General features: G+C 38.8%; 1 protein-coding gene across 1 annotated transcript in view; it reads right to left on the minus strand.

Annotated features, from left to right (window-relative positions):
* Nucleotides 1–22,453, minus strand: part of GOLGA3 (golgin A3) — a 32,205-nt gene that overhangs the window by 3,963 nt on the left and 5,789 nt on the right. Inside the window, exons 4-21 of the mRNA XM_065417659.1 lie at nt 21,495–21,607; nt 18,869–19,563; nt 16,314–16,425; nt 15,282–15,588; nt 14,396–14,598; nt 13,902–14,039; nt 12,137–12,298; nt 10,775–11,143; nt 9,292–9,369; nt 8,369–8,632; nt 7,474–7,568; nt 6,241–6,457; nt 4,936–5,079; nt 3,531–3,728; nt 2,168–2,284; nt 1,856–1,995; nt 411–543; nt 55–177 (exon numbers count right to left, since the gene is read on the minus strand). Coding sequence (XP_065273731.1) covers nt 55–177; nt 411–543; nt 1,856–1,995; nt 2,168–2,284; nt 3,531–3,728; nt 4,936–5,079; nt 6,241–6,457; nt 7,474–7,568; nt 8,369–8,632; nt 9,292–9,369; nt 10,775–11,143; nt 12,137–12,298; nt 13,902–14,039; nt 14,396–14,598; nt 15,282–15,588; nt 16,314–16,425; nt 18,869–19,563; nt 21,495–21,607 — 3,608 coding nt within the window. The remainder of the gene's footprint in view (nt 1–54; nt 178–410; nt 544–1,855; nt 1,996–2,167; nt 2,285–3,530; nt 3,729–4,935; nt 5,080–6,240; nt 6,458–7,473; nt 7,569–8,368; nt 8,633–9,291; nt 9,370–10,774; nt 11,144–12,136; nt 12,299–13,901; nt 14,040–14,395; nt 14,599–15,281; nt 15,589–16,313; nt 16,426–18,868; nt 19,564–21,494; nt 21,608–22,453) is intronic.

Here is a 22,453-nt window from a genome sequence, read left to right on the forward strand (position 1 = left end):
TACTCTTCAATGAAAACACCTGTCTATCAGAGTCATACAGGCCAGATCAAGTACCTGTAATACTAGCTGTATTCCTTCTAACTCCTTTTGACTGCGTTGCTCAGTCATATCCAACTGCTGCTTCAGCGTTTGGATTTCTCTCTCCTTCTGCTCCACCTCCCATTTGAGGTCTTCAACCTACGGGGGGAAAAAAAGTACCTTAAAATTCACTACAGGAGCAATCAATCACAAATTTTATGAGTATTTTAATTGTTACTTATTTGTTGCAAACATCTCCCACTTTTTAGACTGCTGATTAAAACAAAATCATACAAAAATTGCCGACTGAGGTGTGAATTAAACCACCTGTTTCATGCTCCTGAATAAGACATATGTAGTATGGGAGTAAGGAATTAACTAGAAGTTTTTACCTCTTGGTTTTCTACAGGCTGTTTGCTAAGTTGTTCATCCAGCTGTTTCTGTAGAAGCTGGAGTTGAGACCGGGCTTCTGCCAACTCTTGCTGGAACTGAGATACTTCTTGAGAATGTTTCCCATCCTCAACCCTAGAATGGAAGTGGCAGAAACCTCAAATTGCCATTATCTGTATTTTTATCTCTTTATAATATAACATATATGGCTAATAAGATGAAATATTTAACAGTACGTGATATAGATTATCAGCTTGAAGCACAAAATAGTTTGCTGCTAATTTTATTAAACAAAGTCTGGTGAACTATTTCTTTGACAGGCTTTGTCTATATGCTCACCCTTGGATTTTAGCCAAAAGACAGAATTTCAGTAAGATACATATATTGTTATATAGCTACATACTGTACTTCTTGACAAATGTCTTGATGGCTGATAATATTTCATATGAAGGGAAAGCTGTTAGTAGGATATTTTAAAAGAAGCAGTTCCCATATCGATCCATTCTGGCATTGATGTCAGTGTTATCTGCAGGATTGAGGCTGTGAGATGACAAGTTAATTCTATGGTGGAGGGAGGAATAGGCCTGGTCTACCCACAGTTTTTGTACTGGTATATCTATTTCAGCTGCGGTGTGATTTCTTACCAAAATAGTTATACCGGTACAACTCTTAATGTGGTCACAGTTATACTTGTATAAAAGTGCTTATACTGGCATAGCTTATTCCCCTTCTCATATTGGAATAAACTATTCCATCCACAGTGGATGGAACTATACTGGTATAGTTAAAGAAGTACAACGTGTGTTTAGACAAAGCCTTAAGGAAGTTATTTGACATTTTAAAAAAAAGCATCATTCCGAAGAGCTCAAAATCCTGTTAGCAGCTTCATTGAGGTCTTGTACTTCAAATTTTCACATCCTGCATTCTAAGGTTGTTCCACTGAAGACACTGGAACATGATGGAATAACCAGTATGTTCAACAGCAAGCAGCCAGTTCAAATTCCCACATAACAAAACAATTTAGTATATACCAAGAAAGTGGATAGTCAGCTGAAGCCTCATTTGCTTATCAAGATCTTCCTGCAATTAAGGTCTCAGGGCTGTGCAACAGAGTCAAGATATTGAGTAGAGTGTTAAGCTCATCTAGTGTATGAAGCAGGGTTCATCTGTATCAAAACTGTAAGAAGTGCAAGTGAAATGGTCTGAAGAAGGTGTACCCCAGATATAGTAAAAGAATCATGAGACAGAAAATAGACACGTTTTTGCAAGCAGTGCACACTTGTGGCAAGTGATAAGACTCAGACAGGACTAATTCCACACAGATCAGAGGGCCAAAGCCAAAAATTCAAATACATAAGTAGTTCTTAGATTTCTTAATAGATTGCAACCATTTTATTCACCTTGTTCTAAGAAACTTAGTGTGTAGTATATGTTATTGTGTACTTACTGTAGTTTGTCTGCTTCAGCCTGAAGGGCTTGGACAAGCAGTTCTTTGGCTTGTAGCTCTTTCTTAATTTCACTCAGCTCAAGAACAGCAGCTCTATAATGACGACGGTTATGTGCTGCATCTACTTTGGCTGCCGCAACCTACAGATGCAAAACAGACAGCTTCTCTTCATCTGACCAGTATTACAGGATTATAAAAAGGTAGAGATGATACATGGGTGAGACACACACACACAAAACAGAATTTGCTACTTATTCAATATTTTGTATTTAAATCACCTATGAAGTAACAAAGCAGAATCCGAGCCCTTACCTGCTCTTTAAGGTTATTAACTTTTGACTTTTCTCTATCTAAGGCAGTCTGTAAGGCTTGAATAAGTTGTTTCATTTGCTGATCCTCCTCCTCTTTACGCTTTAGGACTGCTTGAACCTATGGTATCACAAAACCCAGAGGGTCAATGGCACAACACAGGGTCTGTGCACAATGTCCAGAAGATTTGGGGCAGGGGGATGGGGGTAAAGGGGAAAAAAAGGCAGTAGTACCTATTCTGACTAGTGAAGTATTGTTCATTTGCATGCAGTTTTGTGTAAGACATGAAGTGTTAACTATTTTTTAAAAAAAGAAGGTTTAGGGTTATTAAAAGGCTGGCTTTGAATAAAATATTATCCCTGTTTTTAGGTATAATTTTAATCATTCATTCAAACACTTTGGGTCAACTTTCCCCCCCCACCCGGACCTAGAGCTGGGTGCACTGTAGAAACATGCCTTATCTAGTGAGGGGGCAGTGCCTCTCCTTGCACAACTTGCATAGCCTTGAGAGTCTAATGATGCTTAAGTTTTCTTCCATCTGAGAGAGTCCTGTTGTCATGACAGAGTCTCAAGGGCACTGGGGAATGAGGAAAACATGGGAATTCTCAAAGTTCCAACAGAGATGGAGGAAGGTCCCTCCACCCCAACTCCCCCATTGGAGGTGGTGGAGAATTACAAATGCTGAGTTATTTAACTTTCAGAATTCAATACAGTAGGGTGCAGACAGGACCTACTTTTCAGAAACAAAAAATGCCACAAAATCTTCCAAAGGAAGTAACATGAAATTTATTAGGCATGTGGATCTTTTCTGCACATTTTAAAGATCCCATGGCACCTATGAAAGAGTAAGAGTTTGCCTGAGAATCCTTGGCAAAACTTCCCCTCCCATTACTGCTATTCACTCTCACTGCACACTGCTCTCTCACCCCTGAAATGGCTATATTTCAGTGATGGTGAATGTAGATTGGAGATGGGGGGGAAGGTGCTATATTGACATAAATATTAAAATTAGTAAGAACATCAACAATGATATCAGATCTTTATGTGGTACAAGGTATATGTTAACAAGAGCTGTATTAAATTTGTCACTTTCACTTTTGCAAATTTTTGTTAATGTTTCATTGAGAAAGTTCTTAATTTAACCCAGCAGGAATTTTTTTTTAATGACATGTCTCCCATACCTATATTATTATTCTAATGTAAGCTACATGAGACCTGGACCTGGAGAAAGCACACCATTTCTTTAAACACGTGTTTTGAATGAAAATCTACAGACATAATCCAGTCCCTGTACCTTCTGCAATCAGAAGAATATTAGCCTTCTCTTCTAAAAATGCCACATCAAAAAGTCAAATGCTTTGAATACCTGGAGATTCAGCTGTACCAGGTCTGCCTCTCTCTTTGCTAGTGCTGTTTCTAGGATCCTGTTGTGCTCCCGCAAAGCAGTGTTAGACTGACCAAGACCAGTGAGCTTCCCTCGTTCATGTTCCAGTTCGAGGGCCAACTTCTTGTTTATTTCTTCTAAACGTTTTATCTTCCTCCTGAAACCTCTAGATTCCTGAAGCTGCAACCAAAAAAAATAAAATCACAATAGCATTGCCATAACCAGTTGTGAGGTAGACTCATCAAACATGATGATTGCTTTGTGCATATGATGTTAGAAAATTTTCCAACTTTCACAATAGATGCTTCTAAAATTTAGTTCAACCAGATTCTTATTCTGATTTTCTTCAGGAGATTAAAATGCTGTCTAGAAGTAGAGGGCATAACTACTGTCCATAGGAGAAGAAAAGAAGGGATGAGCTACTGATGGTAGAGAGGTCAATCCTGCATATTTCTAGTGCCACCTTAGAGTTTCAACAGTGAATTAATGGGAGTCCGGGGTACTCAGCATCTCTTGACCAGGCTTAGTTGGTCTCTTTCACGTAGGAGCTTCTTTTCTTTCACCCCTACTCTTTTTTTCCTGTATTATAAGTAGGGCTCCATGTTTGTCACGGAGGTCGCGGTTCCGCGACCTCCGTGACTTCTGCAGCGGCCAGTGTGGCTGACCCTAGGGGTGCCCAAGCAGCTGGCTCCGGGGCCAACTGCTCAAGTGGCCCCGGGGACAGTCACACCAGCCGCTGCTGGAATGGTTCTGCAGCCAGTCCCTGGGGCGGCCCGGAGGTCAGCCGCACTGACCGCGTCTGGAGCGGCCCTCGGGCCAGCTGCACCGGCCGCTGCTCCGGCAGTCCCCAGGCAGCTAGCCTCAGGACCGCCTGAGCAGTGGCTGGTGCGTCTGGCCCCAGGGACTGCCTGAGCAGTGGTCTCTGAGGCAGCCGGAGCAGCCGCTGCTTGGCAGCCCCAGGCAGCTGGTGCCGGTGGCCCCGACCCCCATCAGCAGCACCCCCCACCCCCCCCGGGCTCCCCCAGCAATGGCTTCTGGGGTGCCCCCCCCAGCAGCATCCCCACCCCCAAGATTTAGTTAGGTGTATTTATAATATAAGTCAAGGACAGGTCATGGGCTGTGAATTTTTGTTTATTGCCCGTGACCTGTCCATGACTTTTACTAAAAATACCATTGAATAAATCCTAGTATTAATGATAAGGGCCCAATAAAACCATGAGGAGTTGGCAGCTTGCAGCAAAATTAGCAAGTGTGGTGGACACAATCTTCCCTTTGTAAGATTATAACATACTTTCATTTTATTTGAACAGTTCAGTCCCAAATCCTCTTTTGCCCTCTGGGCTGTACACTGAACCTCCCTGTCTGCCAGGAAAGCTCAGGCAATTACCTCATCCTCAAGTTCAATCACTTTTTCCCTGTACTCCTCAAGCTCCTGGCTGGTGAGTGAAATTACTTCTTGCAGCTCTTTCTCCAACATCATCTTACTGTGGCTAACAGCCTGCAGCTCTGTCTCCAGAGCTTGAATCCTTTCCTAAAGACAAAGACATCAGAAGCCTAGTCAGTAAAACACTTGTTTTGCAGAAGCAACTGTTCTTTTTAGCAAATTTATTCCTCCAACAGGTAGAAATTTAAAGTGCTTATTATGTTTAATGGACAACATTTTGGGTCAGAAAAAAAACAAAAACAAAAAACCTTACTACATTTAACAGATTCAAATTTTGCTAGAATGGAAATTACTCTTTTTGCAATATAAATCATATAAAAAGTCACATCTCTGCCTTGAGAAGCTTGCATTCTTTCACTGACAGACACAATATACACAATAAGAGAACAGAATTCTTCACACAACATCAAAAAAGAGCTTTAGCATTTGAAAGCTATGGGGAAATAGTTGGATTTAAGGAGGGATTTGAAGGAGGACAGAGTGTTTGGTGCAAGCAAGGAAGAAACTATTAGTTAATAAGTAGAAAAGGCTTCATTATATTTCAGTACAAGAAGAAAATACTGAAAACCTGCACTTAAATAACAGGAACATTAACAGGAATTCAGGGCTAAGGCTGACACTCCTTCTGAAGTGTAGCTATAACTGGGGGTTGGCTGTTTATTTTATTTTACTCATATATTCGGAGATTGCCAAAACATTTTCCTTATTTTTGATAAGGAAATTCTCTCACAGTTTGAGACACTGGCACATGGACTACAGGTCTGGAAATTGGACACTGGCAGTATCTTCACAATATTTAAATAATACTTTAAAGAAAACCACTTTTGCAGTAAATAATAAATCAAGGCACACATTAAGTGAATTCCCCTATGACTGATACGTAGCATATGGAATCTTTACTACAGATTTAAATGCACGTTAAAGGGCAAGCTTCTAGTTTATTTTAGTTTGAAAAGTACCATAGTTATTAACTTTTTAAGTCCTGAAAGGAGATTTCACAGCTGGCTACAAGAATGAAGCTTTGTTGTTGGTATAAATTAATATAGATACACAGAAAAACTTGCAGTGTTTTCAGTAGAAGGTAAAACCCTGTAAAATACAATCCTGCCCAAAGATGATCATCTCATTACCAAAATTTTTCTCTGTAGGATAAATGAACCTATAGGTAAGGCCATGTCTTTAAGTATTTAGTAGTAATGCAAGATAATCTTATCTCTCTACTAACAAAGTTACAGGACATCATCCTACATGGGAAGCCTGGTTATTTCCTCCATCAGCGATTTGTGCTTTTAGTTTGCTCAGCTCCACTTCAGAAGATTCCTTTGCAGTGAGGGCTTCCTGCAGCCGGCGGCTAAGAATGCCAACTGCATTCTCATAGGCTTTGTGTTTTGCCTTCATCTCTTTCTGTGCACTGGTCAAATCTGACCCCAGACGCTTCATTTTTTGTTTCTGTTCGGTGATGGCCCTAGAATGAGAAAGCACAAAGAGAACTCCCTAAAAACTGTATTGAACAATTAAACTTTTAGATTAACAAAACTCTATTGAGAGGTCATAGCATGATACTGATTCCCAAAGAAGCTATTTTTCCCAAAGTTACATAAAATCAAATAGACTGATATAAGAACAACTAAAGCTTTTGCTTAGCACATAAACCATGTTTTTCAAATATTAAGGGACAATACCAAGTTGTTCACTCCACAAAATTAGTATATTAATTGCAGAAAGCCATTTTCTGATTTGATAGTTAGTCCTTGGCGATGCCACAGTTCTTGTGCATCAGCAACAAGAGAGTGCATGACTTGGGCAGCATTGCTATAGACACGTGTAAATGAAATGGAAAACTACTCCTGAGTTTAACTTCTAGCATGAGAGCTTCTCCTTGTTTGTCAAACTCACTTTTGTGTAGGGCTGCACTGTACTTTTGCAGTGGTGGATCCTATAGTACTGCTCCCTTTCTCCTTCCCAATATCCATTTACATATGTCTACTTCCATCTCATTCCCATCACATCTACAGCCACGGTAACACTTAATATTTGTGATTTTCAATTTAGTGCTTATGAAAGGCGGTATTGTTAAAAAATAAGATTTATTAATGTTGCCATCTGTGTGGCAACTGTTTCGATATATACCAATTGCAAAATGCCACTTTTGGTGAGCAATAGTTTGCTATTGGTACAATTTCAGGTGCCTTTGGCCTCATGCCATACACCACAAAGCTTGGTAATAAAGAGGAATGGTCAGAGGAGAGATCTGTGAACCTGAAACTCATGAGTTCCTGTCCTACCAACAACTTCCTTGTCCAGGCTATATTGAGGCACAGATGTTAAGTAATTTATCCAGCTGTAAAATGGAAATACAGCTGTCCTTAAAGGGTAGGGAAAAAACTAAACAGTAATTTTTGTACAGCACACTGAAGTAAAAAAGCACAATAGGAATAGTGAGTGCTACTATTATTCTGGCTATGTAAAAAGCTGACTTACTTTTTGGCTTCCTCTTGCATTTGTTCTACCTGTAGTTTTAATACCTCATTCACCTCAGCAAGAGATGTCATTTGTTCTTTATCAATCTGCAAAGACTTGAGGAGGAAAAAAAGGTGAGGGAAGAAGAATAAAAAAAAGGAGAAAATTCGGTAAGCACAAAAGAAATCCTCATTCCAGTTTGCCATATGCAAATAAATAAATAAATAAATAAATATACACACATACACACACACACACACACACAGAGTGTATCAGAATGTTAAAACAGGACTACTTTTGTATCTATTTAGCAACCAGTTTATGGTAAGGTTTAGTTTAATATATCAACAACAAAGTAATGTGGTAATTTTCAAAACTATTTCCTTTTCTATATACAAGGATTGGGGGTGAAAGGGGAAGGATGTTTCCTTCCATGTACCAAACAGTCTCCTTCCCCATCCCTTTTTAATTCTATTTTAATTTGAGTCACCATCCTGACATCTACAGACTGGGCAGTAGTCCCCTTAGCATATGCTAATACAAGTCCTTAACATGAAGGATTGTTGTTGAGCAAAATAAGACACTTGCACTTCCTGACAACTCTGGGAGCTAAGAGTGTTGCCTCCACAGCACATCTCTACCACACCTGCAGCCTAATTCTTCACTCTATTACTGGTATAAAATCAGTGTAACTCCACTGACTTCAATATGGGTTAATATAGTACCAGTACATAGCAATACATCATCATTCAGTTTAACCATCAAAAGTAAGTAACATACAACTGCCTTCAATATATATTTGGTAATCTTAGTTTAAAAGATTACTCCTAACTGAAACACCTCAATAATTAATAGGATTAGCTGCAGCTCAAATGAGTGTTATCCTTGATATAACTGCACTAGATTTACTCCTCACCTGTAGCTGTATCTCCATGTCATCCCGTTCTTTTTGCACTGACTGGAGGTGGCTTTCTAACTCCACCATCTGCTGGTGAACCTGGGATACTTCCTTCTGAAGTCTTGAGCGTTCAACATCAATGGATTGCTTTTCACCTTGAAGTTTCAGTAGCTCCCGTTTTAATTCTTTCACTTCCGAATCCAGCCGCTTCTTTGTAGATTTCAATTCACTAATCAGCTGATCCTTTGAACTTGCATCTCTTCGATAAGCTTCCACCATTACCTAGTGCACATGTCAGAATCAGAGCGATATCCACCAGGGCACAATTTCTAAAACAATTGTTGGACTAATAGGCAAGCAAATGGTAACAGTCAACTACAGTGCCACTATAGGGGACATCTGAAGTCCTGGTACATCTTTAGTTTAAAATTAGAATCATATTCTATATAATTCCAAACAAGATTTGGAGTAAAACAAATTATTTATTTTAAATTAAATTTCCCCAGGCCAACAGAATTTCATACAGTTGCATTAAATTTAAGATACTTGAAGAGTTACCCAATTTTTTTTATAAAAATGAATATTGTTGAAAAAGCTGTCACCTAGTACAAATGAACTAGAGAAATCTTAACAACTTGTAGGCCAAATGAAGTCCATGTGACAAACTTCCCAGACTTTAATGGGAACATGATTTGGCCTACGTATCTGCTTTTATGTCAATTACAGTTTAAAAAAAAATCAATGTATAACCTACAGAAATATACCTCACATAATGAATTGTGTTACAACATTCCTTCTATTTGCTATAATGGCCTGTCAGTTAAATAATACCATTTTCATTAGGAAGTAAGATGCCATTAACCTATTAGTACATGCCTTCCCAGCAACACACAATCTTTGTTCATTTTGAATACAATTTTGAAATGGCTATGTATACCCACCTTTTGCTGTAGGAACTGCTCCTTTACTTTTTGGGTCTGTTTCTTCAGGCTGGCACTTTCCTGTTGCAGATTTTCCACCTATTAGAGAAAAATGCAGACATGTTGCCTTACTTGGATTACAAATTCTCTGGAGCAGGAACTGTCTTTTTGTTATGTATATGCATAGTGCTTAGACTAACAAGGGCCCTGATCCTGACTGTGGCATCAGACACTACCGTAATGCAAATAATAAATTGTTTTATACCTAAATAGTTGAGACAGATTCAGAATGATAATCTTCCCAACACCACCATCAAGGACAGAGCATCTCCCATTATCTGGGCATGCACGTCTTAGAATACATCAGATTCTATATGGTGTATCCAGATGACACAGATTCTCAAGTTTACATGCTCAAGTTAAAAAATCAAAATAAATAGCAGGTGCTTCATAATTTATAGAGCTACAAAAATGTTTTCATACTGCATATACCAGCAGAGGTACTTTGGACTTCTGTGACCAATACTGTAGAATCCCCTACTCTACCTTAAATGGGAAATCTTTGCTGGGTCCCATAAGAATGGCCATATTGGGTCAGACCAAAGGTCCATCTAGCCCAGTATCCTGTCTTCCGACAGTGCCCAATGCCAGGTGCTTCAGAGGGAATGAACAGAACAGGTAATCATCAAGTGATCCATCCTCTGTCACCCATTCCCAGCTTCTGGCAAACAGAGGCTAGGGACACCATCCCTTCCCATCCTGGCTAATAGCCATTGATGGACCTATCCTCCATGAACTTATCTAGTTCTTTGTTGAACCTTGTTTGAACCCTGTCCCAGCAGAAGCCTCCAGTAGAAATGTAGATGCTCTATCTTGCTTATGAGAATAGAGTTTTGTTTAGTTGAAGCTCCACTGTGGATTAAAACGCACAGAACAGAACATGAGTAGACAGCAAACTTGCTCTGGTAAACTGGTACAGGAAAAAAACAAGTCTGGGAACCACTGTCAGCATACAGTAATGGACAAAAATGAGATCAGGTATGTTTTAAGTTAGGAAGCAGCCATTAATTCTCCCAAAAGGAATGCCCACAGAGAATCTAACCTTACTGTATGCATAAGGAAATCTTCTTTGGCTGAGATTGCCTCATGAACACAGTGCATTAAAAATACTATTTCCAAAAAGTGTACTTTATACAAAAAGCAATAATATAAATCTATTAATTTTGAAAATTGATATCAGACATGAATCTGTCTCTTGGCAAAGAACAAATCTAGTTTATTAAATCCTTAAGATGCAAGAATAACTCAGTTTTACAAACTTCATGAATCCAGAAGCACAGACCCAGATATAAAATAATAATAAATGAGAAACATTCCACTGATATAAACAGAATAAATGAGCAATATTCAATACTGGGGAATAGTCGTAAAACAGCTAGATTTATTTTCATTCTCAACACTTACATCTGTTATTTGCAACAGAATAATTTTAGAAATTCATTACCTGGCTTGACTTTATAGCTATTTCTTGTCTCAATTGCGCCAAGATTTCTGATGCTGCCTCAGTACTTTCACCTAAGCATTTTGCTCCTTCGTCAAGTTCTTCTTTGTTCGCTTTTGCTGCCTGCAGAGCTACCTCTAGGACAATCTTCTCATTCTGCAAATACTGGATCGTGTCATCCTTGGAAATAACATCACCTTGGAATTCCTCTAACCTGGCCACCACCTCATCATATTGTGTCTGTAGGTCATTTAGGGACTGCTCTTTGGTGTGCAATGTTTCTTGGGTTAAGGTGAGCTGCTTCATGAGCACTAGATGCTCCTGCTGTAAAGATTCAAGCTGTAGATCTCGCTGATGCAGAGTCAATTTCATCTGAAGAAAAAAATAGTTTTTAAAAGATTTAATCCATCTCAGATGAATTTTAAAACTACAAAATACACTTTTATTTAAAAATGTACTTAAAAAAAAAAATTAAAATAGCCTAGTATCTTTGAGGCACTAATAGAAAATAACTGTAAAGAAAGTTGAAGGCGATCTTATGTTTCATTGATTCTCTCTATTCACAGTGTTGATTATATTGGGGCCATTCTGTGCAGCAGCTAGAACACTAGAGAGCAGACATTGATCAGGCTGACAATCCTAGAAGACTCCATGTTTTACTTCATGACCTTTTTAATTTCGATTTTAAATTAAGTGTCCAGTGTGCATATAAACATGTTAGCTTCTGCTTAAGATACCATTACCCTTAGATATCCTTTTTGGTCATAACATTGAGCTCTATCATGCACCAGATCCTCATTCCATTCCCCTGCACAACATCATCTTCCAGCAACATAAAATGAAATCCTTTACAAAACACTGGTGTAAAGTGATGCTGCACTCAGGAAAATGACTAACTATAGAGATGCACTCCTTGCGTATATGCAGAATTATTATCTGCAGAATTCACTAGCACATCTAACTTTTACTATTATTTAGTTCTTCTGGCACTGCAGAACGACAATCATCGAGAGAGGAAGCTCAATTCTATTCTAGTTCACACATCAAAAGAATTTCTAACTCTGCTCCGATTGCCAAATCTTTATTATTGTTAAGGATGCACAAGCCAGAAAGATAATGGTTTAACTTTCTGATCTTAGGTAGAGTTTGAAGGACTGGTGGGTAGAAGTGGACTCTTTTTACAAGTAACTGAGCAAGTTTGAGCTGGAATTCAATGAGACACACAACATGCTTATCTTTCCATGCCATTTTTAGAGTAATCTTTCAGTCACTTTAAACATCGTTAACTGAAAATCCATGTATTAGTTTTTCAGCTTAAGTGTTCTCCAGGAAGCCCTTGGGAAACTATCCAGTAATCAAGTCTACCTGTTCCAGTTCTTGTTCCAGTGTTGCTGCAGAATCAGCCATTTTCTGCAGTTGTTCTCTCTCATCCTCAAACTCCTCCAGCCTTCTCTGCAGGTCGTCTTCCACCATGGTTTTAGCCTCCTGGATCTGTACAAATGCAGCTTCTTGATCTAACATGTCAGCCTGCACAGAAAAAGCAGGAAGTATTTACAAAGGAATTAGGAAAATGGTAAAAATATCAGATGAAATGGATTAAAAAAAAAATCAGAAAAAATATTGGAGAACAAAATAGGAAAACATAATTCAGTTCATTGTATTACACTCCTGGAGCCCTCGGTGAAGTTATCCACTCTGTATTTGAAGATTACTGTACTGGGCTTCTAGGACACACTCCTTGGAATGACTATGGTGCATCTTGTACATCCATAAGAGACTGAATTCTGGCTAAGTGCTTTTCATTTTTTAAAAATTGATAGGCTACTACAGAAGGGAAGACCAAACATTTCTGCAGTCCCAGCATAAAATTTTCAAAAGAACTTCAGTGACTTGAGTCCGAATCTCATTGACATTCAATGAGACTTAGGTTCCTAAGTCATTTCTGAAAACAGGATTTAGCAGTGTAAGTTACCTAGGTACTTTTGAAAATTTTATTAATCTTTTCTGCTAGAGGACAGGAAGGATAAGCCTGGGGTATAAGAGATTTTCACAGAGAGCCCTTTAAGGATATTACCAATTTTGTTTAAGTTCCCCACCCCTCTATTTAAAAATAACAATAAGTATTACTCTGCAATAGCAAATACGAATCTTTGCCACCAGCCTTTGTTTTTGGATGACATTCTTGAACTATTAACCAACACTAAAATGAGTAAGATGTTTTAGATCATCCACAATATTAACTGGAAAAATAACAGGAGTACTTGTGGCACCTTAGAGACTAACAAATTTATTAGAGCATAAGCTTTCGTGGGATACAGACTAACACGGCTGCTACTCTGAAACCTGTCAATATTAACTGGGTTTCCCAATACACCTCTACCCCGATATAACGTGACCCGATATAGCACGAATTCGGATATAACGTGGTAAAGCAGCGCTCCGGAGGGGGGGGGGGGGGGGGGGCTGCACACTCCGGTGGATCAAAGCAAGAGCGATATAACGCGGTTTCACCTATAACGCGGTAAGCTTTTTTGGCTCCCGAGGACAGCGTTATATCAAGGTAAAGGTGTATTTAGCAATATCAGAGTACAAAAATGAGGATTCAAGTCTCAGTAGAATTTATCAGCTGCAAATAATTCAGAGCCACATCCCCCGCATGTATATTGTTTACAACAGGGTGGCTGAAGTGTGGTTCATTAAGTTTTCCAATGTGTCTCATGGCTGGGCTAATCTCAGATGTAAAAGTATGGCCTCTGAGACTTCAGGTCCCAGTCTGTAATGCTCCATTTTACTTTAATCAGAGGGGGTTACATTTAGGCCTGTCAACAGGGTCTCTTTAGGTAGGTAAGTTTGTGACCTACAGAAGTTGACAGTTTCCTTTTTAACTAGCAAGATTCTTCATGTACTTTTAAAATTTGGAGGAGTAACACTTGCCTTCTGGGGATGTAAATCTGAAAAGGCTCTTTGATCATGTAAGATATAAAGCAATTTGAACGTACTCATAGTGAAGTCATTTCTACCAGTGTAAATACCCTCTTCCTGAATCTGAAAATATGGTGATCACTAAACTGGAATATAAAACTTGAACAACAGAACACAATTCAGACAGGCCACCTGCAAGTTACCTTACCTCAATATTTTGCAGCTGTGCTGCAATACGTTCCTTTTCTTTGATGGATCTGTGCTGGGTCTCTGTTAGCTGATGAGACAATGATACGTTCTCTAGTTTGAGGTGCTCCAACATACCTGCTTGGGTCATTTGCCCAGCCTGCAGGAAGAAAATTCAATACAAATACTCAAAACATGGGTTGACAATGAAAAAGTTCCAGAGAAGAGGACTCAGTCTACTGGGCCTTAGCTGTCACCTAATGGCTTTACAGATCTACATCCATGAGAAAGCTTAATAAGCTTTTCAGAAAGTGCATTGGTTAAGTTTATGCCTCAGTGTTAGACAGGAAGTAACACCTAACGATGACAGGTAAAAGGGACAGAGCTAATCATGCACCTTACATAAATACAGAAACGAGATTGGTCCCTCCTTAAAAGTCTGAAAAGAATTTATCCGCTGGCTAAAGCTAACGTAAGAAAGAAAGCAGTGAGGATGTGGAAAGTTCACACATTTACCTGTATATTGGCCATCTCACTCTGTAGTCTAACACGTGCCTCCTGTGCCACTGCCAATTGCTGCTGGTACCACTGCCGCACATTTTGCAGCAATGCGATCTCTGCTTGAGATGCTTTTAGCTTATTGGTCAACGTGGTCCGTTCTAACTGCACCTGCTGAAGCTGGTTCTGTAAGGAAGCCATTTGCTGTCGCAGACTGTGTACTAAAAAGGGGAAAAAAATTAAACTATGCTATTCCAATGTCCAATTTTTGATGGTTTTAAGTGTAGCAATGAACCTTAAACATATATGTCCACAGTCATCTTTTTAATGGAAGTGTGCCTATATAACAAAGAACATCCATTCCCACAATTCCAGGACCCACAGAATTAGGGTCATTAAAGAAAACGGCTTTTGAGGGCACTTCTTTGCATGATCGAGGTTCCTTAGAAGCATAAAAAAGGGTGGAAAGAAGTAAGATTTGGGAGCATGCACATGTCTGGGAGATGGAAAGGATACTTGATGCTAACCAAAATATATTTATCTTTTTGAAAAAAAGCTTGTTAATGAATTGTCAAACAATTTTTAGACTGCAGACTCTGACTGTGCCTTCCTTTGCATCTGGTCTAAGAATCTGATATCAATAAAATACAAGTTACTAATTTCTCCCTTTTTAATGCTGAATTTACCTAACTGGAAACCAGTTTCTTCCTTGTCTTAAAATGGAAATACTATACAGTAAGACCCCGTAGGCAGCATCATGATACACAACAGGTTAATCACTTTCTTGTTTGCAAGGTAGTTACATCAGTAATTGATAGTGCACACAAGAAGTAAGATTTAATGAAATTGTTTGTGGAACAGAAAAAAAGATAAGTTTTCAAGATTCAAGTTTACATTAGCTCACCTGTGTTATCCTTGCTGAGAACATTTTTTTGCATATCTTCAACTTTTCCCATGAGTCTTTGGTACTGTTCCTCTGCCAGTTGCAGGTCATTATTTGAGGAAGCCAAGCTAGCATTCTTGGCTTCCAAGGTGTTCTGCAGGTCAGCCATAGCTCGTTCCAGATCCCAGCAAGATTGCTTTAAGGTAGCCACTTCTGAGCTCAAAGAATCCTGCTTCTGTTGGCTGCTCTGGCTGTGCTCCATCTGAGCCTGAAGCCTCATGTTCAAAGCTGCAATTTGGGCTTGCAGCTCGGTCTTCTCTTTAAGGGCCTGAACAAGTCCAAACAATAAAAAATAATGTTAGGAGAAACGAATAAGCATAGTGCATTAGCAAGAGAGGTAGAGATATCAATATGCTGTCTAAAAGAGTCGGCTGCTCCAAAAATACATTTTGCTCTGCTGGATAACATTTCCATGTAAAATAAGAAAAAATTGCACTGTCTTTAATAAATGTCTCAAATATGCAGGAAAAATGTAGACAAAAGTGCATACAAACTAGACACCATCCTTAAAGAAAAGACTGACACAAGTATTTGGTACTTAAGATAGCTTGCTAGACAATGACAGTCTCAATCTTGCTTTAAATACCCATCTTATGCTTGTAAGTGATCATTCCTCTGCTCTGATGTCGCCTACTGTTTGACACTCACTTGTCCTTAACTTCTCTCTCATTCCATTTCCCAGTCTGAAACTGCCAGCCACTTTAAGGACAAATATTTAATATATGTTGAGCCCAGCACTAGCTCAATATTTACTACTACTTCTTTACACTCCTTTTTCTCTAGTCTCTCTTTTGTGGACCACTTCAGTATGTTTTTTTTTTTTTAACCTTCAGATTTAAAAAGCTTTATTTTAAATAAACAGCCTTTTTATCTATCTTATGCAACATTTATGAAAACCACCTCTCTGCAAACACAATGTGGGAGCTACTTTAAAATTTTAATTAGTGTATGACTGTAGTTTATTAAATACAGAAATTTAAATTAATTTTCTACCTGATTAGCTTCTAATGACAGTGCTTCGAGCTGTCCTTCAAGTCTCATCTTTTCTTTTAGGACCTGCAACATTTCATCATGAGTTCCTGTGATAGAGCTTTCCATAGACACACTGGAGACAGAAACAACACACATTTAAAGAGTTAGGATTTTTTATAAATCGCCCATTTATAGAGCAGTGAAGCTGAAATTACAAGATGTTCCAACTCCACTAAATAACTCAGTTTTAAATGAGCTAGAGTTTTGGGCAGTCTTTTTAGCTTTGTGAAAGACTCACCACAAAGAACTAAACAAATTTCACTTGCCATCTGACAGACAGAGAAATAGCTGCTATGCACAAAACACTGGATTGGGAGCTATCTGAATTCCCCAAAACTGGGCAGATCATGGAACTGATGTTTGTTTTCCAGGAAAGAAAGTAATGAGCTGACTTTATTCTCCTCAGAAACTAAATATCCCTTTACCAAGAGATTTACAGACATCTCAATGGAAACATTTTTGTGATCAAGCACCTTTCACATGCACCAACCACACACAACTATTTTAACATGAAAATAAATGGATAGTTGTCACAGCTAAAGCCAAAAAAAAAAAAAAAAAAAAAAAAAAAAAAAAAAAACTATTCAGCATGGAGTATACCCTATTCCCCTTTCCAGTATAGTTTACTCAGCATATCCATGAAGTTCAGAGAAAATGGGCAAGAACTTCTGCTTTCTCTCCTGTCAGGATTAGGCATAGATTGTGATTATCTAATGACAACTGATTTTGCTCTAAGAATTTTGAGAGGTTTGTATTTCTTCCAAAGACAAGACAAATAATTGTATTTTCTAGATTTGTACAAGTTGTTTTGGTAACTGCATCTTTAGACAACAATAGTATTGTGAGTTTGACTAGTTTTCCACTTGCTAGTCTAACCTTGATCTCCTGTAAGGTATAGATATTAAACCATAATTAGGGTGTCATAGACACAAACTTCCGAAGATCTAACAGTTAATCCCCTTCTAAAAGTCTAAAGAAGATAGAAGTATCTAGGGCAAGTATCCTGGCATCTTGCAAGTACAGAGGCCTGAAAGCAAACAAACAAACAAACAAACAAACAAAAAAACCCACACATTTCTCTGCACAGATCACTAGTCTATAAAGAGACCAAAGAGAACACACTACTGTTTCTTAAGACAGTATCATATATCATTTCATTTTTTTAAAAAATCAGTGCAGTCCAATGAAATTCTGTGGTACGTAATACATAACTAGTCTGAGACCAAAGAGAGCTTTAGATGGAAAGAGGGGGGCTGCTAACAGGGCATTCTCTATAAAGGCCCTATTGTTTTAGAATTTGCTCCCACCAACCCCCATCTCCTGGCCAAAATAAGCCCAAATCTAGCTACCTTCAGGGCATAGAGCAAAGCTCTAGGCACCTGAAAAAAGTAGAGGAAGGAATTGTTAGAGGGGAAGGCAATTTGAGTGTAAATTGCCTAAAGGCTATGTCTACACTAGAGAACTTGCAGTAGCACAGCTGTACTGCTGCAAGGTCTCCCGTGTAGCCGCTCTGTGCTGATGACGGAGCTGTCCACACCAGCATTTCTGTCGGTGTAATTTAGGTCAGTCAGGGGTGTATTTTTTTCACACCCCTGACTGACAAAAGTTTTACCCAAAAAGTGCTAGTGTAGATATAGCCTTAGTCACTGGTGGTAGATAAACTTACATAGTATTACTGCATTTTTAAGTTACGTATGGATATACCAAAAGGGTGCCTTTCTATAAGTTTAAAAGAAAGTAAGGAACTTTTAAAAACCTGACTATGGAATCATGACAGGAAATTGCAAATATCTGAAATATTACAGTTTAGGTAAATTTGTTCCCTAGGCCATTAAAAATGCATATCTTAAAAATTCTGCTCATTCACTGTTCAGCGTGTAATGCCTGAGTAATCCCTCTCCTCGCCACGCACCTACACCCATTTTGGAAACTGTATCTGAATGATCACTATTGTAAAAAACCAAATTTCCCAATCTGCTTATATTTGGCTCTAACTGGCACTCCCACAAATTGTAACACTATTAGTCTCAGCCAAGTGGTCCTCAGAAAGGTGCAAAATTCTTTCCTCTCTATGAAAACAAAGAAATCCCTTCAATCAGATACTGAAAACCAAACGGCCAGTGATTAGTGCACAGGATAGGCAAACACACCAGCACAAACTGGAAATGAGTTTTGGAAAGCCATTTTTGATGTATAGGGCTCAGTGGATACTACAAGCAGTGGACACCACAATCAAATTCTACTATATTTTAAGAATCGTGATGACAAAGCACACACGTCTACAGTGCCCTTGTTTTAATCACTTGACCAGGGACACGTCCTATAAACTAAAAATACCTATAATAAAAATGTATTCAGTGCAGTGATTTCTATTAGGACTCACTAGTTATCACACATTTGATCATACTGAACAGAAGTTTAGTTATACCTAAAATGTTGTAGTTGGTAATTAAAGCATCAGGTTGCCTATGCCAAAGAAGTGCAATGTGTGTATTGTGCGCAATGTATTGTCTTACCTGCTAGAAATACTGTCTCTCCGACTCCGCACTTCCCCATTAACTTCCTGGTCCTGGGCATGATGCTCTGCTGCTGCAGCCTGCAATACTTCCCTGATGGAAGGAAATTGCCCCACTCCATCTGGAGGGATCTCCTGGCCATTTACTGTATATGAAATCCCCCGTTTGCCTTCTGCATTCAGTAAAATGCTATACAGCCCCCTTCCTGACACACTGCTGTAGGTAGAGCTGTCACTCTCATTTCCATCCAGCCTTATTCCTAAATCGCTTCCGTCAATCTCTGAAACACTGTCTCCTGCTATGGAGGAATTCTCCAATCGGTCATCTGTTTCAGAGCGGAGACTGATTTCAGATACAACAGAAGTCAGACCACTTCTATTCTCCTTTAGAGACCCACCAGATGCATCAGCAGTCTCAAAATTCCTAGTAGCATTTCCAGGATCTGAATTTTCAGTTCTGTAATCAGCCAAGGAACGGATATTACTTGACTTGGAAGATTTGGAGCTTCTTTTCTCTTTTGAAGGGGCTGGAAGTCCCAGGCTGCCCAGTTTTGGCCCCCTTGGGACACTGGTCCGCAAGAAGGAGTACTCTTTTGTCATAGCTACAGTGCTGGCCCTTGGCAAGATTTCTGGATTTAACATCAGCTCAGGATCTAGTGTACTAGAGGGCCGGGTTTTGGATGTAGAGTAGCTGGACTAAAAGAAAACAGAAGCAAACAATAAATTCTAGAACACTACACTTACACTCGCATCAATTTTTTCTTATTGTATTTAGAAAGGTGTAAAAGGTTCATTTTTCTTTTATAACAGCACTTGGACTTACGTAGAACTTCACGAACAAGCTACTCTTAATAGCTAGTTAACCCAGTCCTGGCTGAGATTTGGATATGGAGGAGAGCTAACTGATTGAGTCTCAATCCAGACACGATGAAAGTAATTTAGGTAAACTGTGAAAACTAATCAGAAGATATTGCAAAAGAGTACTTTAACAACTTAATAAAGGCTTCAGCCTTTGAATAATAATTTTTAAACTTTCCAAAAGTTTTTCAATTTTTTTTTTTGTATTATGAGAAGACAAATAAAAGAATATGGATTTTTCAGAGCATCTATGATTTAGACGTGTGCATTTAAAAACAAAATTATGGAAAGTCAATTAATGGGGGCTAATTGTATTTAGTATTTACTAAGAAAGTAAAACTGCGAAGATTTAAACTTTAAAAAACTATCCCTTTACAATAATATATATACACAATAATATATCAGATTTGTACATTCTAATTACAGCATGCAATTCTATGTTGACACTAAAATAAAATGCAATTATATTGATTACATAAATATACAATTAAATGCTCATAAATACTAGATTAAAATGTCACATTATGAGATAAATGCATAAGAGCAAAGAGACTCAGTTTAGAAATAACCAAAAGTATTAGGAGCACAAGGTCAACTTAGTATTACCCAAATATGAACTGTAGAATCCTTTACTCAAGACTTATCTCCAAAGGGTTTAATCTTCCCTGCATACTCCTCTCCATCCATCTTCTTTCTTCTCCACTTCTCTATCTCCTGGATTATCCCCCTCTCCCACCTGTTCCTACCATTCCCCCCACACTAACCCCTACACTCTTTTTTTGTAAATCAAGGAAATAAAACATGCCAATCATTCTCTTGATCTTGCTGCCCCCAGTGCTGCAAACACAACTATTAGTAACTTTATGCATGTTAGGAGTCTCATTTGAGTTCAATGGGACTACTTACATGGTAAATTCTGTTCGGGTTTAGACTGCACCTGTCATCACAGAATCATGGCCTTTGCTTGGATATTGTGCACCTTTCCCCCAGACTTCATCTATTTTTGTATTTGAGATTGTAAGCTCTTTGGGTAGGAGCCATGTCTTCATATCTGTTACTACGGAGTAAAATTTACTAACAGTATCTAGCAGAATGGAGCCCTAGTCCTCAGTGGGGGCTATGGGCTCTACTGCACTATAAACAAATAATAAAGTAAGTATACATAGTGTCACGATGAAAAGTGTACAGTTATTGCAGATGGTGCCTAAATGGAAACCTCGCATAGTACACTTTTGAAGACAGCGGTGGCAGTTTACTCAGGTCTATGCTTTTCTTAACAAGGCATTGTAAAATTTGATGTTGTTGTTGTTGTTTTTTTTAACATTTCTACTACTCCAAACATATATTATTATTGTTCTTCACACTAGACTTTCCAAATTATCATCAAAAAACCTAGAAGCAACAATTTCTTTGTGAAATTCCTAGCGAGTGCGGGAAGTCACGCAAAGTTGTGGACTATGGTAAATAGGATATCATAATATATGCAACAAATAATCATTCAAACCTCAGGGAAAAAAAATATAGGACCAAATTCTTCCTTCAATTACACTAGTGGTACCATGCAGCCTTCATGGATTACCATGATGCAACTGAAGGCAAAATTTGGCACATACAGAAGAGAAGTAGAAAAATAAATTTTCCTGACTAGAAGTTATTGAATTTTTACAGCCAGGAAACAGACAGTTTAGGGCAGGGATGGGTTCATTTTCCTAGCTTCCCACCTACACAGAGATCACCTAGAAACAGAAGATCTGCTGCAAGGTGCTTACTCTTTCTTGGTGCCTTTTTACTCTGTACTGTTTGAGCTGCTCTTCCAGACGCCTTCTTGCCTGAAGTCTGATTTGTTCCTCTTTCTCCAATGGGAGTGAAGACTCTGCTGAACCTATGCACAAAAGTTACCTCTAAAGTCACACAGAAAACTTCAAAAGGCAAACACAACACAGAAAGGGTGGAAAATATCCCTACATCAACCCCTTCTCCCATCAGCAATGTATACACAACATTCATGCTTAAGCAGAGCATGCATCATTCTCAAGGACAGCCCTTTAGCATGCAGCTCAGGAATACTCCCCCATCTTCCGAAGTATCCTTGTGTAAGCATTGAGACTACAGTGCTTAATTCAATCATTTTATATTTACAAATATCACAACTCTTTCGAATGATCTGAGACAAAACCTTCCACAGTAAGAGCAAGAATACTTTTACCATCTAAATCCCACCTGCTTTAGAACCCGAATTCTGACAGAATGACAGAACTAGGCAAAATCTATTCAGTTTCTAGTTCCATCCCTCAGAGGCTAGCGTAAGATTGTTCCCTACAGTACATTTTCTTGCATTTTGTCCAGTTTAGTATTAAATACGTGATGCAGCTTCCCTTACTTCCCTTGAGAGACTAATCTAGTCTAAGGGCTTGTCTACACTTACTGGTGGATCAACCAGCGGCGGTCGATGCATCGGCGGTTGATTTAGCGGCTCTAGTGAAGACCCGCTACATCGACTGCAGATCACTCTCCCATTGATTCCTGTACTCCACTGGATCAAGAAGAGTAGGGGGAGTCGACGAGAGAGCGTCTCCCGTCAACATCACGTAGTGTGGACCCTATGGTAATTAGATCTAAGCTACGTCGATTTGAGTTACACTATTCACATAACTCAAATTGCGTAGCTTAGATTGAATTTCCCCTGTAGTGTAGACAAGTCCTAAGACATCCCACTGTAAGAAGCTTT

The sequence above is a fragment of the Emys orbicularis genome, chromosome 16, assembly GCF_028017835.1.
Source record: "Emys orbicularis isolate rEmyOrb1 chromosome 16, rEmyOrb1.hap1, whole genome shotgun sequence".
Taxonomy (NCBI): Eukaryota; Metazoa; Chordata; order Testudines; family Emydidae; genus Emys; species Emys orbicularis.